Source organism: Malaclemys terrapin, chromosome 3, assembly GCF_027887155.1.
Source record: "Malaclemys terrapin pileata isolate rMalTer1 chromosome 3, rMalTer1.hap1, whole genome shotgun sequence".
Taxonomy (NCBI): domain Eukaryota; kingdom Metazoa; phylum Chordata; order Testudines; family Emydidae; genus Malaclemys; species Malaclemys terrapin.
In genome coordinates, this window is record NC_071507.1 from 75,770,163 (window position 1) to 75,782,162 (window position 12,000).

The following is a 12,000-nucleotide window of genomic DNA, read 5'->3' on the forward strand; positions in this document are numbered from 1 at the left end:
GGATCTTAAGATAAAAAAGTCAGTATGTTTTCTAGAATTGCCTTTTGGCATGTTATACTGTGTGTGTTTTGTTTTTAAAAAATGCACTCATGCCATCACCAGCTGAGCTGCCACCTCAGTTTTGTTAGGCAACCACATGTACAAACATCACATGATTTTAGTTAAAGTTAGTAAAATGTTTTGTGCTTACAAATATTGGTCTGGGATCATACTCTTCCTCAAACAGTTTCTTGAGAGCAAATAGAGCTGCCTGTTTAATGATAAAGGTTACAACAAGTTAATGAAGCTTGAATAGACTTTTACACAAAACTTACCATACAATATTGCTAGAGATTCTGGAAGAATTTACTACATTCAAGGGCATTCCTTCACCCCCAGAAACCTCTAGGTTTTCAAACATATTATGGTGGTATCACAGCAGCTAGGCAGCCTGAAGCCCTTTAAGACCCAAAAATCACATCACTACACTTGCTAAGATTTGGACACAGTTATTCATCATTCACATCTACAGCATGTAGGATAACTAAGCTTTTAAAGTCTGTGTGTTACATACATCTACTATATACATCCAGAGTGTGAATGTAATGTGTTTATACAGTTACACATATTGTCAATGCATAACTCCTACATATGAATCCATTTAGTCCACAATAGTTTCCACAGAATTTCAACATAAGATGGGTCAGTAATATATAGGGAAAATTCCTGTCTTAGCCCCCACAGCAGAATTTTTTATTTAGGCATTTAATAAAAGGTTCAAACCACTTCCAAGTTTTCCCAAAAGTCTCACCTTGGCATTGGCTGTATCAAATATGGTTTCTACTAACAAGATATCAACCCCTCCATCTAAGAGTCCTCTGGCTTGCTCTTGGTATGCTTCAACCAGCTCATCAAAAGCTGTAAATAAGAATTAGTTTAAGTGGTTTGTCTCATATCTTTAGCTAGAGACATCTTCCTGTAACGTATCATGAAATGTAGAATAGAATTAAATTACAAATACTTACTGATGTTCCTATAGTCTGATCTTTCCACTGAGGGAGACACAGAGAGCGTCTTGTTTGTAGGACCCATAGCACCAGCTACAAATCGCCTACGCTCTAGACAAGAAAAGAAATGTCACTCATCAACTCTAGCCACCTACAGTCATAATATTGTAACCATCTCTTAAGACATCATGGCAACAATGTAGATTTAACTCAGAACCTCCTGTTCTAAAAGCACAAGTCCCTACCACTTGGGGTAGAGGAGGATCTAAATTAGCTTTGGATAGTTGAGTAGTTTTGATTCTATCCCAATAAGGGTCAGTGGTATTTACAAATAATGCCACTGCAAGCCATCAATTCAGTCCAAGCTTTCTTTTAAGTACTCGGTTCCCTGAATATTTTTAAATGCACAGCACCGTGCCATAAAGAGAAATTTCAGTGCAATATAACAGATATTCTAATCACAACATTTAGTTACGAAGAACAGAGAACCACTAAAAAAAAAGGATGTTCCTTAATTCTTATATTTAAGAACCAAATCGGGGAGGTATTATCTGGACAATCTAATGACAGGTTTATAAACAGAAAATGCAAATTGGTGTTAGAATGAGAGAGAAAACTTGAAAACTTCTAAAATACATTATCCCTTTATCAAGTGTTCTTGTTAGATAGGTAGGTCTCTACTAAACAGAGATGTAGATGAAGAGGTCATTTTTAGGAATGACTGCCCATTTAGGGCCGATGCTGTGAGCTATTGAGCACCTCCTGGCAGATGCTGGGTGAAATCAAACAGGTGGATTTCAGTGGGAGTTGTGGACTCCCAAGAAGCACTCAGCACCCTGTGAAAGAACCAGAGTAACATTTCGCATATCTAAATAGCTTATAAGTCACTCATACATTAGGCTTCTCTTGGAAGACAACTTGCAGCATCACTGCTCCCAGATGCAACCAACTGCACCAACCCAAATCACAATATTTCAAAGCTTATAATGAGACAATAGAACATATAGAAGGGAACGTTTGGATACAAAGAGGAAAAACAACAAACCAACAACATTCACCTGTCTGAGCAGTCACATCATCAGCTGCTTTTCTGGCCACCTGTGCCGAGACTTTGTTTAACTGATAAACCTGGAACAATGACAGCCAAATTACTGTGTGCTAACAGACAAGGCTTATTCTGTACATTAAAGGTATGTCTATACTATCCGCAGGATCAGCAGGCAGCGATCAATCCAGCGGGGGTCAATTTACTGCATCTAGTCTAGACTTGATAAATCAATCCTCGAGCGCTCTCCCTTCGACTCCTGTACTCCACCGCCACGAGAGGCTCAGGCAGAGTCGACAGGGGAGCGGCAGCGGTCAACTCACCCTAGTGAAGACACTGCGGTGAGTATGTCTAAGTACATCGACTTCAGCTACATTATTCACGTAGCTGAAGTTGCGTAACTTAGATCGTTCTCCTCCCCCGCCTAGTGTAGACCATGCCTATGTCTCTTCTATGAAGAAAACTAGCAAAGAAACTTACAAGAGTCACCCTCTTCTATGGCAGCGTGCAGTGCATTCTAAGTGCTCTATAGGCCAGACGAACACATGAAAGCATTACAGCAAAACAAAAAAAAAACACACTCTGGGTACCCCCAGCATGAAGAATTGCTTTGTTCCATGAAGCTCAAAAAGTAAACTGTAGTGATGCGATTATATGATGGAAACCATTCTACTACATGTCTGTGCCTAAAACTGCTAGTATAAAATTAAACAATGGCAAAGAAACTAATGGCCAGTTCTGTACGGGTACTGAGCACCCTCAATTCCCGCTGAAGTTAGTGGGAGTTGTCACCTTGAAAGAAGGGGCCTTCTGAAGGTAAATTTAGCTTATCGGGAACATCAGCTCTGATTTAGATGGCATGTTTCCAGGTACTGTCGTGCCATCTGCCGAGATTAATTTTAAAATGATGTGACCCACATCGACAGGCAACATAAACCTGAGCTTAAGAAAGTTCTAAGCGCTGCAAGAAGGAGAGACCTCTGTGCCAAAGAATAAAATATACATACAACGTTAAGAGACAAAACACATTTCCATTTTGGCACCATCTTGTGAAACTGGAAGCACTGAAGCAGAATGTTCTTATTCACAGAATGAGACTCTTCTGCGAATACTCAAACGATGAAGCCCAATACAAATTATTACTGACTGTGCCTTCCTCGACAACTGTCCTATGACAAATATAATTTTCATCCTAATATTACCATAACAATGGAAACGTGTTACAAGTAAATGAGATATTTCTTTGCTGAGCACCAGAGACCCAAACAATCTCACCTGTATGCCCAGAGACCGTGCAGTTAGCAATAAACGTGAGTCTTATGGACTCTGGAGACGAGGTTAATATTGGCTGCTGGGACAACAAATCTTGATTAATATCTTAACATGTAAGTGGCTTAAAATTCTTACCAGATGCTCAAGGTCATAGTCAGCTTGTGCAACTCTGGTGCTACTGAAAGTGTTTGTTTCAATGATATCAGCCCCAGAAAGCAAGTATTCCTGCAACAATAAAAAACAACTGAGAACTAATGATTTCAGATCAGGGGATGGAAAAGAAGGGAGTCAGAGGATTCTAACATTTTGTGATTTTCAGCTGAACAAGACAAAGGAGAACTGCCTCCCAATTCACAGAAGACCAAATCCTGCAGTTCTTACTCCTGTTGTTTTGAACTAGTGTTTGACACATTTGAGGTTACAGCTTTAGCGTTTAAGGTTATATTTATAAATAGTTTATAAAGGGTTAAAAATTATCAAGGTTCCAATTCAAGATGGTACTTTAGGCCCAAGCTTAACTTTAAGCATGTAAGTTATCTCACTGATATGCTTAAAGTTAGACAACCTTCGAGAATCAAGGCCTAATAGATGTTATAAACACTTAACAGGCATGAGTAGCGTATGTTATACATGGTTACAATCAACCTACTGAAGCATTTATTAAAATGGAATTAACAGATGTTATTAATTCTTTAAAAACTATGTATAAATGTACCCTTAATAAAGCATGGACGTGTTTGTAGGCTGGGGTTGAAATTCTGGCCCCACTGAAGTTAATGGGAACCTGGCCATTGACTTTAATAGGGGCAGGATTTCACCCAAGATTTTCAAACAGTGATGTGATGGTGAGAGGGGTCATTGTCAGGGGCAGGTATAGAATGTTAGCAGGACTTGCTGAGGGATGCCATGTGGAATGAGAAAAGAAGGTGGCGAGATGGAGGACTGGAAAAGGAAAGCTGAATGATGTGGAGGCAGCTGCACAGTATGGAAGCACAGAGTGGCTAAGTAAGGAGCACTGGAAGGGATTAGTAGTAGGTTGTGTTAGGAGAATTGTATTTATTGGGGATTGTGTTTAACTATTAAGTAACTGTGTGAGCCTGTTTCTGTAACCCTCATGTGCTTGTCTTCCTATTTCCCCACCTAATATTGTAGCTCACGCTTACTGTGTCATGTATACTGTTACAAAGAAAGCCCTTTGGGGCAGGGACCTCGTCTTCCTGTTTGGAAAACATCTTGTGCTACTGAAAAAATGAACAAAAACAACTCTTCAGTTAGAAATATAGATGTGCAAACCTGCAGACACAAAAACTAGGTTACTGTCAGTCGCACTTGGGACTTAGGATGATTTTAAGTATTTACACATACAATTTTTGAAATGTTTCTTTCCCTGTTTTTCTGCAACTAACTGAAACAACCAACAGGGGAAAGTGACTAACTGTCAATGGGAAAAGAGAAAACCTGACTTTTTACAAAACACTGCCAAAACTGTTCACAATATAAAACTATAAAATTAATGAATTTGTTTTCTCTAACCTTTTTCATTTGCTGCAATTTTAGGTATAATTTGTAACAGGGAAAAATGTAAGCAGAAGTGTGATTTGATAGTGTCCCTTTAATGACACACACTATAAAGCAATGGGTGGGAGGGGGGAAATCAGCTGCATGTTAGGCCTTTTAGCGAAATGCAAATTGGCAATCACTGTAATTCTTTTCCAACACGCAATGAAGCATAACAAGCTTTCACCTATTAGGTCTGATCAGAAAGGCTTAGAAATGAAAAAGGATTCCTAAGGGGGAAAAAAATATTACTCTTTAATATAAGTACAACAAATGTCATTAGGGTTCACTATTGTGTGGATTTTCTTAAAGGTGCATGAGAAGATGAACACTTCAAATGCTAAAGGAAAACTACATGATGATTTTTATATTTGGGTCAGAAAAGTACTGATGTGATTACACTATTGAGTATTTGGATTTTTCTAAATGAAGAAACAAATGAATTTAATAGTAATTAAGGCAAATAAAATTTTAATCAAACTGATGGCGGAATAGGAACATATCTAATGTTAAAGACAATATTAATTTTAAAATTAACTAGCAGAAAACTGATACCCCTCTTCTCTACTCCCTATTCTGGACACATGCATGCACTCACACACTGAGCTAATAAAGACTGTGCAGATCCAAAGGGCACACTGATATTTATTATATCATTTACACACTTGAGTTTCACTTTCACCTTCTTCAAAATCATTCATTAAATGACAACAATTTTGAACCTTCAAGCTCTTATCATTTTATCAGGCATAGAACATTACTGAATACAATATATTAGTAGGTAATAATGCACTTTAACTGGGAAATCCACTTTGACTTTTGAAAATAGACTACCCACCCTCTCTCGATGACATGGGATGGATCATGCAATAATTGCCCTGTTCTGTTCATTCCCTCTGAAGCGTCTGGCATTAACCACTGTCAGAAGACAGGATACTGGATTAGATGGATCATTGGTCTGACCCAGTATGGCTGTTCTTATGTTCTTAAAATATTTTAAAAGCTAAGCAGAAAATGAGGGAAATTCAGAAATAAAAAAAACCCTCTATTAACAGTTAAGGTTGCACATAGAAATCATTCGGAAGAGTCAGATTTTTTTTTTTTTTTTTTTTTTTTTAAATCAGAACACTCAGAAGTCAGGTGATACAATACCTTGTGAATTTTGTAGATTATATCAGGCTGAGTTATGCTCAAAAGGTCATTGTTGCCTTTCAGATATTTTGAATGATCCTTAAATTCTTGCCCTCGGAAGTCCTCTTCTGATAGCGCATGCTGCTGGATCATGGTCCCCATGCCTCCATCCAAAACCATAATCCGCTCCCGCAAAATAGATTCAATTTCATCTTTCAAGCTTTTCTTGGTATTCACTATAAAAAAATTACAGTTAAAACAAAAGTACCATATATTCTCGATCATAAGCTGGTTCGTTTATAAGCCAACCCCCCACAAGATGGTTAACTAAAATGGAAAATTTTTATAACCCGTTCATAAGCCAACACTATAATTCAGGGATCAGCAAACTTTGGCTCCCGGGTCTCTGGTGGGCCGAGATGGTTTGTTTACCTCGAGCGTCTGCAGGCATGGAGGTAAACCTAAGTAAACAAAGTGTCCCGGCACGCCAGCTGCTTACCCTGACGGGCCGGGACAGCAACTGGTGGGGAAATTTGGGGGGGGGGGGGGGGGGGAGAAGCTGGGAGTCAGAGGAGTAACCCCTGTGACCACCCCCCACATGATCCGACCCCTAGCCTGGGACCCCCACACTCTCCCCATCCCATCCCTTCCCACCTTATCTGGGGAGGATGTCTCTGACCTGGCTGGAGTTGCTCCGGCCGGCTGGCCAGCGCGGCCACAGCCTGCTCCGGTGGGCCAGACCAGGCGGCGCGGCTGCAGCATGTTCCAGAGGGCTGGGCTGGGCTGGGCCGGGCGGCATGGCCACAGCATGCATCGGCGCCCTCTAGCCCCCGGGGCCTCTTCCCTTCTGTCTCTGCTGGCTGTGCTACCTCTCCTTGCTCTCTCTGTTGGGGGGGGAGGGGCTGTGTCCCACCTCTCCCTCTTTATACCCATTCATAAGCCAACCCCCATCTCTGGTGCTTCCCTTTTTTACTAAAAAAATTTGGCTTATGAACGAGTATATACGGTAAGCAACTTTGAAATTCCTCTCACCCCCCCCCCGCCCAAAATACATAATTTTAAAGTATAAGTACTTTGAATTTTCTAAGTTAATTTCAAACAAGGGTTATTTGTTTTATTATAAAATAGTGGTCAGTTATGGTACTGCACCTGAAGTTGTGATATTTTAACATAAGCAAATAATATGTTATAGGTCTCTGATCCTGCTTCTACACCTGTATGAGCAGAACCCTCCTGCAGGAACCCCACTTGAGTCAATGTGGATACACCTGTATGGAGTCAGCTGCAGAAGCGGGGCCTAAGTATATACCCAAGTATATAAATAACCATTTCCATGAGCAACTAGGCATATAGATATTGACCTATCCCTTCTACTACATCAGCACTTATTCAATGCAAATTTTGTATTTCTCTTTGTACAAGTTCTCTCAGGGGCCTACTCCTGCAGTCTTTACACAAGCAAGACTCCCACTGAACTAAGTGGGAGTTTCAACTGAATAAGGACTATAGAGTCAGCTCCATCCTAACAGACTTTACTTCCTTGGGAAAGGTCTAGGCCACACCCACATATCTCATCTTAACCTTATTTTCAGTTATAGATTTATTTGACCTGACCATTACCGTGCTACAGTGAAAAAGGCTGCCTGCGTCTTTTCAGGGCTAAGTACAGACCTTTTAAAGTTTCCTTATGCAAACATAACATGCTTTAGCACTGAAGAATTCCTCTACTACCCAAATACAAATATAACACAGTTATTAGTGATGCTTGGACAATGGACATTCATGGATCAAAGGAAACACAAACAATTTAAGGTTTGATCCAAAGCTCATTCTTGAAGACCACAGAAAGAGTCTCATTTACAGTAACTCCTCACTTAACGTTGTAGTTATATTCCTGAAAAATGGGATTTTAAGTGAAACAATGTTAAGCGAATCCAATTTCCCATAAGAATGAATGTAAATGGTGGGGGTTAGGTTCCAGGGATTTTTTTTTTTTTTTTTTGCCATACAGTACAGTACTATAGTTTGGAGGTGCCCCCGCCTTACCCCACACAGGCACAGCCCACTGGCACTGGAGACAATGAGGCAGGCAAGGAGGCTGAAGATGCTGTAGACTAGGAGAAGCGCATTGTGCAACAGAAGTGACAGCTTCCCCTACTCTGCAAGCACCAGGGGCAGGGAGCTGAACCCACGGCCTGCCCACACCACCCCTGCCCCCAAGTCCCCACCCTTAACCCACCTCTTCTTCCCCCTCTACCCCCCTTTACTCCGCACACCGCGCCCTCGCTCCTTCCCCCTCCCTCCCCTGCCTCCTGCCCACGACAATCAGGTGGCTTGCAGCGATCAGCAGGCAGGAGGGGGAGGAGCAAGGACACAGAGCGCAGGCTCCCCCTCGCTCTCCAACACCGCAAGCCAGCTGATTGCCACGGACAGGAGCCAGGGGGGAGGTGCGCCACGTCCTCGCTCTTCCCCCATCCGCCCACGGCTTGTGATGTTCAGGGGGCAGGAGGGAAGAGCGAGGACTCAGCACGCAGGCTCCCCGCCTCTCTCCTGCCTCCTGCCCGCAGCAAGGCGTTCGGGAGGCAGGGGAGGGAGGAGGAGCCTGCGCGCCGAGTCTCGCTCCTCCCCAGTCCCTCCTGAACGCCGCAAGCCAGCTGATTGCCGTGGGCAAGAGGAGGAGGAGGAAGGTGCTGATCCGCGGGGTCTGTTGGTGGGCAGCGCTGTGGGGGGGCGTAGGGGAGTTGATGGGGGGCAGCCAAATGACGTTATAGCGAAGCATTGCACAACTTTAAATGGAGCATGTTCTGTAATTGAACAGGGACGTAAGATCAAAACAACGTTAAGCGAGAGGACGTTAAGTGGGGAGTTACTGTACTTCAATGCACTTTGGATAAGGACCTTAGGTCCAAAATTTGGGTTTTGTTTATTAAAAAAGAGGTGGGGAGATGGGGGATTCAGAACTTAAAATGAAAAGTCCTGACTTTTAAGTGAATATCAATAATACTTTTTAGAAATCCACGAACACTGCCTTGTGGTGATAGAAAGCAAACCACAAGCGTTCTGCTAATGTGAGACAAAAACTAAAATAGAGCTGGTCAGAAAAACTCTAATGAAATATTTTTTGTCAGGATTTGCTGATTCAGCCAAATCAAATCATTTCACAGAGACAGTTGGTTTCCTGCCAACCTGGTGAGCTGCAGGGGACTCCATGATCTGTATCTCCAAGGCATTCACCTCAGAATCAAAGCTTCATAACCTTTTGCAGAGAATTTTGATTTGGGGGTGGGGTGGTATTGTAAGTGAGAATGAAACCAGCTTTGGAAATCCTCTACAAAACTGAATTACTTTTCTCCACCCAGAAGTACTTAAACAGTAAGTGGAACTAACCACTCCAGCTCCAATGTCTACACGGAGAAAAATTCAAAAATAAGCCAACAGTAAATAGTGAAGAACTGAGTACATTTTAAAAAATTCTTTCCATTTGAATTACCTAACCATGTTCTCTGTATCACAAAAACTAAAAAACAAAAACAAACAACCTGCTATATTAACAGTCTCTCCAGCCATCTCATCAACTGCAACTGTCTATTTGGTCCCTCATCCTGCAATGACCTATGGGAAGGGTCCTTCCATGCCAACTTCAACAGATCTTTGCATATGTCCACACACATGCATCTCACTGCAGTACCAGGCCTTGAAGACTGGTGAATAAAACAATCTGTTCCTTAAAATGTTTATTTATTTATTTATTTAACAGCACCTGCTTTTGCACAGTCAATGAGCAAAAGGCAAGATACACTATGACAGACACCTGCAAAAAGCTTCTTTAAACATAAACAGGAAATAACCTTCTTGCTCTTAGCAACTGAGCTGAGAGAGAAAACCAAAACAAGCAAATTATATGGGAATGCTGTGCTATTGGGTGATGTGACTCTACTACCAGTACTATTTTTATTTCAATCAATACTAGATTCACATATTCATCAACATGATGAAAAAAATCTGCTTAGTACTTCCAACCCTAAAAGCTCAAATGTCACATTAATCACTCCTCTCCTCCCCACCTCACAATAAATGGATGTGTTTAGAATTTATCAAACTTTTTTAAAAAGTGAGGTGTTTCTTCAGTCCCCTTCATGATTTTTGACACTTTAGTGGTAATCTGCCGCCCCCTAGCAATTTCGTATGACCATTTCAGGCTGAAAATTCCACTTTACCGGCATGCAAATGCATGCACAAAAATACAATACACCCTTGTTATGACGAAGTCCTAGGGATCCAAGCCATTTGTTTGGTATAGCCGCGGGTCTATTACAGCGAGGTGGCGGGGGGGAAAGACAGATCCTCTAGCCCCAGAGCCGCGGCGGGGAGACAGGGCACTCCAATCTACACTGTTAATAACCGAAAGACTATCTTTAAATTGGTAATGGGCATTTGAGGCCAAATACAGACTCATCCAAATACTGCGCAATTCCAGTTTCCGCTCACTAGCATATTAGTTAACCAGCAGGGCGACTTGCATCATTTAAAAAGTTTGTTTAACCCGGGGCAAGACACACTGCCAGGTTACAGGCAGGCTGATGAGTCAGAGGCAGGTTTCTAAAATCCATGCGCTCGTTAAAAATGTTATGCACGGGCATGAGCGGGTGCAAGAATACATGTAACCGTAGGACGGGCCAGCGCGCCTCTGATTTCGAGGAGACGGAGAATGAGACGGGAGCTTCCCCAGGAAACACAGAGCAGCAAATAGCTAATCTGAGCCCCGGAGCACACGCGGCCCAGGCAAGCTCGCTGGGCGGACAGCAGAGGCGCTGCTCTCCGGTTGCAGGAGGATTGCAGCAGCAGCTCCCTCCACCCCCTCCAGTATCTTGGTAAAGAGCAACACTCAGAGCCCCCAGCAGCCCCCCGCCGGGGCGGCCCCGGGGCTGGCTCCCCGCACAGCCAAGGGCGAGGCAACCCCGAGGCCCACGCGCCGCCGCCGCCCACCCCCCAAGCCCAGAGGACCCGCCAGGGCACGCAACACTCGGCCCCTTCGTTACCCGGCCGCTCGGGGAACTTGTAGCCGGCGGGCGACATGCCGCAGCTGCAGGGCCGCCCGCTCCTCCTCCTCCTCCGGCAGCGGCGGGGCGGGGCGGGGCCGCGCGCCTCGGTCCGAGCCTCCACCTGCGCCACTCCCCGAGCACGTGACACAGCAGCAGGGCCCGGCGGCTCTCGCGGGGGCGGGGGGAAGGAGGCGTGTGGCGGCTGCTGCTGTGCGGCAGGAAAAGCGTCTCTGTGAGCGATGAGCCGGCAGCTGACGCGGCCTCAGAGCAGTAGGGCCTGGGCCTGGGCCTAGGCAGGGACCCACCTCTAAAAACCAGAACGTACCGTGAATTCATTCCCCTTGTGACAGACCCAGCTCCATAGCCCTGCATACGTCCTCTTTTTCCCGGACATGTCCGGCTTTTCGGCACTCAAACCCCCGTCCGGGGGGAATTGCCAAAAAGCTGAACATGTCCGGGAAAATGGCGGCTCTGCTCCTCCCCGACTCTTCGGCTCTGTTTAAGAGCCGGGCTGCCCGAGCGCTACCGGCTTTGGGCAGCACCCCTGCCTCCGGACCCTGCGCCGCCGGAACCCGGGAGGGGAAGTGCCCGGCTGGGGGTGCAGGGTCTGGAGGCATAGGGGCTGCCCAAAGCCCGAGCGCTACCGGCTTCACGATTTGCTGGGCAGCCTCCAGACCCTGCGCCCCCGGCTGGGCGCTTCCCCTCCCAGGCTCCAGCTGTGCTGGGGAAGCGCCGGCCGGGGGCGCAGCGTCTGGGGGCTGCCCGGCAAACCCTGAAGCCGGTAGCACTGGGGCAGCCCTTTCCCCCTGGCTGGGAGTGGAAGGGAGGAGGGGGCGGAGTTAGGATGGGGAAGGAGCGGGGTTGGGGCGGGGCTAGGGGTGGGGAAATAGGTGGGGCCAGGGCCTGTGGAGGGTCCTCTTTTTTTATTTTTGAGATATGGTAACCCTATGCATGCACCTGCAGTGTT

The 12,000-nt window shown here is 44.7% G+C and overlaps 1 protein-coding gene across 2 annotated transcripts in view; it reads right to left on the reverse strand.

The window, feature by feature from the left end:
- The window catches only part of MTR (5-methyltetrahydrofolate-homocysteine methyltransferase), an 81,478-nt gene extending 70,032 nt beyond the window's left edge, over window positions 1-11,446 (reverse strand). Inside the window, exons 1-7 of one of the 2 annotated variants that reach the window (XM_054022591.1) lie at window positions 11,359-11,446; window positions 6,013-6,227; window positions 3,439-3,528; window positions 2,045-2,114; window positions 1,005-1,097; window positions 791-897; window positions 191-250 (exon numbers count right to left, since the gene is read on the reverse strand). In XM_054022591.1, the coding sequence (XP_053878566.1) occupies window positions 191-250; window positions 791-897; window positions 1,005-1,097; window positions 2,045-2,114; window positions 3,439-3,528; window positions 6,013-6,171 (579 nt within the window). In that variant the 5' untranslated portion in view covers window positions 6,172-6,227; window positions 11,359-11,446. Of the gene's footprint in view, window positions 1-190; window positions 251-790; window positions 898-1,004; window positions 1,098-2,044; window positions 2,115-3,438; window positions 3,529-6,012; window positions 6,228-11,030; window positions 11,142-11,358 lie in introns of those variants that run through there. The other variant, XM_054022590.1, reaches the window with a different exon arrangement.
- Window positions 11,447-12,000: the final 554 nt, after the last annotated feature.